Genomic DNA, 5,641 nt, shown 5'->3' with positions numbered 1-5,641 from the left:
TAAATATACAAATGAATTAACTTCCTAAGTGAAAGAAGCATTCAAAATAACGGAAAGTTATGAAAAAGAAAACATTGCACAACAACCAAGTTAATCATTGTAAAGTGGTAAACCAAAATAGAAAATGACACACTAACAGCCACAAAACTTACGATCATCCATGCTGACAATCTTCTCTGTCCTTTCTTCTTTACCCTGACTATCCTTTTTGGTGGTGGTTATGAATGTCTGTTCCCCTTTCATCCGAGTAACTGTGGTCTCTTCGTTCCCTTGGCTGTCTCTCACTGTCCTGTGCTCCTCAACAGACTGTAACATAAATACCCATGTCAGTAATTTACTTAAGGTCAGCATCACATGAATTGTGAAATGATTTCAAAACAAGACTTATTTTTTGTTAACAAAATGGCAGTAACGATGTAGCACTGTCCAATAAACTAATTTATGAAACAAAACAAAAAAAAATCAATAAAACTAGGTAAATTAAAAAAAAAAGTAACATTACTATTATCTAAAGTGGGCATAACCTCTACTGTTTCTAAATTTGCAGTAGTCCGTCATTAAGGTTTTGACCTATACTTCCATTTCACAGTTATGTTAGCCCTATTAAAACTCAGTTCAACATATTTCTCTTCCTTGGGTTTATAACGTAGTTATCCTTCTAACCCTTGGAAGTTACAAACTCCTTTTTACTAGGACTCAATTTTTTGAAGCCAAAGCACATCATAGTGACTTGTGTCTCTGCCAAGTCAGACTCACTTACTAAAGACTATTTTTTGTTTTGTTTTAGAGTTTGCTTTTGGTACAGTCTGCTGCTGTGGTTCAGACCCCCTTGGTTACAGGAGATTCCCTTATGTACTCTGCTCACTGCTTTGTAACTGAAGCAGGGAAAGAAAACTCCTACAAACTCAGGGCTATCACAATGCACTCCCTCTTCTGGGACAAAATGGTCAGGTGTGCATGTTCTCCTGTAGCTATATAATGAGTGAGAGAGTTCCACCATCAGCCTTACGATACAATGCACCAGACCTAGCCTCTGAACTTCAAAGCAGACCTACAGTATCAATCCTAAATCTTCCTCTCAAGGGACGAAAGTTGTCCTTGGCCATTCAGTTCAGAACCCATTCTCAAGCAGAGGTTAACCGTAGTGAAACAGGACATGAGGGATAGCCACCTCAACTTACTTCTTTGCAGCCAGTCAACATACATGTAGCACAAAGAGTGGATGAATCACCTGTTTGCAATGGTGTAGGAACACTAACAAAGTAATTGCTACTGACAACTCTCAGGTTACGCACTCTGTCAAGTATGACATACCCCACAATGGTATGACCAATGAATGTCAGCAAGCTGCATTATTTGCAAGACACATCTCATTGAGCACTCCAACACTGAAGTATTTTCATACATTACACTTGCATTAATCCAGAAGGCAGAATACCACCATAGCAACTAGTCACCTTTCTAGACAGCAAATAACTTTCTGGGATATCTGGCTTTACCAGCCATTTGGCACTACATCTTTCTTTAATGTGGTATTTTCATGATCATCATTAACTCTTCCCCTGCAATGGATTAGATATATGCCATCTTAATATGTACACATCCTGCAGGCGTAGACAGAAGCAGTTCATAACCAAGTGTTTTAGGCTAACAGAAAATGAGAAAGAATGTGGCCCACAACAGCAAAGCACAATAGTCAATTCAGAGAAGAGTGTATTTCTACACATTTACCTGTCTGTATAAAATAAATCTTAACCCTTTACCTTGAATTCTTCTTCGAAATTCCATGTCTTTTAATTCAAGATAACAGCAGGAATCAATAAAGTAATTTATAAATGGGCTACTGGCACTGGCATACAAGAAAAGTGGTACAGCATCTGTTTACGCCACCAATGAACTGACTTTAGAGCAAGCAAAAACTACTGAAGGGATGGACAAGGGATGCAGCATACAGCCAGTCATGTTGACTGACACCTACACAGTGCTGGTCATGTTGTTTACTGACTTACATCTGCAGCACTAGTTACATGGGCTGCATTGTCTCATCAGAGTACAAGAAAGGTAGATCATACACAACACTACTATTTCAAGGCAATTTAACTGGGGTACTGCAGTATTCAGTGCTGCAGTTACGCAATTTAAAAGTGAAAAAATGTCTTTAACAGGAAGAGGAAGGCAAAAGGCTGCTGATTTGATGTTTCTTTCACTATGAGCTCCAGATAATTACTGTCCAGCCTGCCAACAGTCAAGAATGTGACACCTCATTATTGGATTGATGTCAGGTTTTAATGACTTGAAGTGTGCCATATAAGATACACCGATGCATCCCTTGCTAGGAAAATACAGCAAGATAAAACGGATAAAGGTTTTTGACAAAAGCCTTTCCAGGAAATAGCTTGCTAAAATAATCATCACTGATGCCTTTTAGTCTCACTTCCCTCTGGGCCAGATTATCCAAGCATTAAATGTTGATGAGAAGGGGATATTCATACCTCCATTCACTCTCTGGACTGAATAATGAATCCACAGAACTCCAGGAAGGTCATTATTTATTTTTCTTTAAAAAACAAGAAATTCCAACTAGACAAAGCATATTTTCAGTTGATGACATAAGCGGACAGCTGATCTGCTGTGGCGACCCCTAACCAGGAAAAGCCGAAAGAAGAAGAAGACGACGACCAGTGAGCTAAGCTTAAGTAAAGTACAGTTTTGTACCTACCATAAATGTAGATGTTCGAGTGCTAATACAGCTGCAGTCATAACAGATGGGTTCTCCTGCCGTCAGGCGGGTCCTCGGTCGGCCGAATTCCAAAGTCTAGGTCTGGCGTCCGTTGTCGTCGCTTCTTCCCTGACGTCAGTGCGACAGGGGTATAAAGGAACCAGCCGACGCCATTTTCTTCCTAGTTGCCCCAGATGTCAGGTGCCCCCAGAAGGAAGGCAATACATAAATCTGTTTGATAATGCAGTGCAATATAATCAAAATACAGTAGTTGCAAGCAAATACATCATAAATGAAAACCCCAATCAGGTTGTAAGAGGATGTGTTAGCCTATAGGCCTGTCCCAAGAGGGGAAGGAGGGAGGGAAACCTGGACTGGAGCTGTATTAGCACTCGAACATCTACATTTATGGTAGGTACAAAACTGTACTATGTTCATCGTGCATACAGCTGCAGTCATAACAGATGGGTAGAATCCCAAAGCTAAGAAAGGGGTGGTAGTCACTAGGTGGAACTAGGAGGAGCCAAAATGCCCTGCAAGACTGCAGTGGCAAAGCCTGCTCTAGATTTGGAGTATAATAGTAAGTTGCAGTGCTTGGAGAAGGTATGCACAGAACTCCAAGTGGCTGCTTCCAAAATATCCTTGGTAGGAACTCCTCTGAGGAAGGCTGCAGGGGTGGCTGTGGCCCTGGTGGAATGAGTTCTAATGCCTGTAGGAACAGTTTTGCCATGAAAGGAATAGCAGAAGCGTATGCAGTGGGCTATCCATTTTGAGATTGTCTGTTTGGAAATTGGCTTCCCTTGAGCTCCTACCGCATAGGCCACAAAGAGCTGTTCTGATTTTCTGAAAGGCTTTGTTCTGTCCAAATAATAACGCAGTTGTCTGTGGATGTCCAAGGAATGTAGTAATCTCTCCCCTTTGTTTTGAGGATTAGGATAAAAAGTAGGTAAATGTATGGCCTGATTTAAAGCTACCCTGGATACCACTTTAGGCATAAAGGACGGGTTGGTTCGTAAGGAAACTCTGTTCCTGATGGAAGATGATAAAAGGCTTGACAGCCATGAGAGCCTGTAGTTCTGAAACTCTACGAGCTGAGGTGATAGCCAGAAGGAAAGCTGTTTTCCAGGACAAATATTGCAAATCTGATGGGGCAGCTGGCTCAAAGGGAGGCAAGGTCAGTTTTTCCAGAATGAAATTAAGATCCCAAGCAGGTATTGGAGGTTTCCTTGGAGGCCTTAAATTCTTAGCCCCTCTGAGGAACTGTCTTAAGAGAGGGTGAGAGAATAAAGGTGGATCAGTGTTGTATTCTGCAGAAATGGCTGAGGCATGGATTTTGATGGAGGAGAAAGTCAGTCCACTGCTTAGCAATTCAGCCAAATATTGTAGTATTTGAGGTAAATTCAGTTTTCCAGGATCCTGGCCCTTTTTCTCATTCCAGACACAAAAACGTTTCCATTTTGCGGAGTAAGCTTTTCTAGTTGATGGCCTTCTGGCTTCCAAAATGACATCCTGCACCTCCTTGGAGAGTAGGGCCTGTTGTGATGCTAAGGAATCTTCCATGCGGCTAGACTGAGTGTTTTTAGCTGGCTGTGAAGAGTTTTGAAACTGTGCTGAGTCAGAAGAAGCGGCATTAAAGGCAGGGTCCATGGTGGGGAATGCGTCAGGCTCCTCAGGAGTGGGTACCGTCTGGAGCAATGAGGATCATCTTTGGTCTGTCTGCTTTGGTCTTTAATAGAACTTTGGGCAGCAGAGGAAGAGGAGGGAAGGCATAAACTGTCATTGATGTCCAACTGAAGGAAAGAGCGTCCACTCTCCAGGCCTTTGGATGGAAGATCCTTGAGCAGAATTTTGTCAATTGATGATTCTTGTGGGAGGCAAAGTGATCTATGTCTGGCCTTCCCCATTCTTGGATTATTTCTGTAAAAACTTTTGGATGCAATTTCCATTCGTGTGGATCTGTCATATTCCTGCTTAGGTTGTCTGCCAGCGTGTTTTCCTTGCCTGGCAAGTACTGTGCTTGTAGTTCCATTTGTAAGTCCATGGCCATGTTCCAAAGTGACATGGCCAGTCTGCATAGGGGGTAAGAATGTGTTCCTCCATGTTTGTTTATGTACCACATAACTGTGGTGTTGTCCGTTCTTATCAATAGTTGACCTGGTTGTAGAAGGTCCTTGAAAGCTATAATAGCATTTATTACTGCTAGCATTTCTTATTGATTGATGTGAAGGTGCTTTTCTTTTTGGGACCATTTGCCCTGAATGCACCGGTCTGTCATGTGCACCCCCAGGCGTAGTCAGGCCTGTTGTGATGACTTGATTTGCTTGAGGCTTGCTGAATGAAAGACCTGTGTTTGTTTGACATGCTTGAGCCCACCACAGAAATTCCTTTTGCAGACATGGAATTAGTGGTATTATTGTTTCCAAACTGTGGCTGTGTTGAGACCATAGGTTTTTCAGGTACAATTGTAGTTTCCTCATATGCAGCTTTGCACATGGGATTAGTAAGATGCAAGATGCCAAGAATCCCAGAGCCTGCAGGATTTTCCTTGCAGTCAGCCTGGTGCAATTTGCTAGTGTTCTGAAGTATTGAATTAGTTGCCCCTGCTTCTCTGGCGTGTGGTAGGCCATCTGGGTGTTTGTGTCTAAATTGGCACCCAGGAAAATTATCTTCCGAGAGGGTATTAGCCTTGATTTCTTTTTGTTGACTGTGTATCCCAGAGAGTTCAATAACATTATTACACAAGCCAGATGTTTCAGAAGAATGTGCTTGCTGTCCGCTTGGATCAGGCAGTCGTCCAAATAAAGGTATATTTGTATCCTTTGAAGTCTGCAGTAGGCAATTACTGATGCCAAGCATTTCGTGAATACTCTGGGCGCAGTAGATAAGCCAAAGGGCAATGCAGAGAATTGATAATGGGTTGAA

At 42.1% G+C, this 5,641-nt stretch overlaps 1 protein-coding gene across 1 annotated transcript in view; it reads right to left on the bottom strand.

Annotated features, from left to right (window-relative positions):
- The window catches only part of HAX1 (HCLS1 associated protein X-1), a 254,053-nt gene that overhangs the window by 96,499 nt on the left and 151,913 nt on the right, over positions 1–5,641 (bottom strand). The window contains exon 6 of the mRNA XM_044079376.1: positions 153–306. Coding sequence (XP_043935311.1) covers positions 153–306 — 154 coding nt within the window. The remainder of the gene's footprint in view (positions 1–152; positions 307–5,641) is intronic.

This window comes from Protopterus annectens, chromosome 8.part0 (assembly GCF_019279795.1).
Source record: "Protopterus annectens isolate FY-2018-M chromosome 8.part0, PAN1.0, whole genome shotgun sequence".
NCBI lineage: Eukaryota > Metazoa > Chordata > Ceratodontiformes > Protopteridae > Protopterus > Protopterus annectens.
The sequence above is the reverse complement of the archived record's forward strand: the minus strand, read 5'-3'. Positions and strand labels throughout refer to the sequence as shown.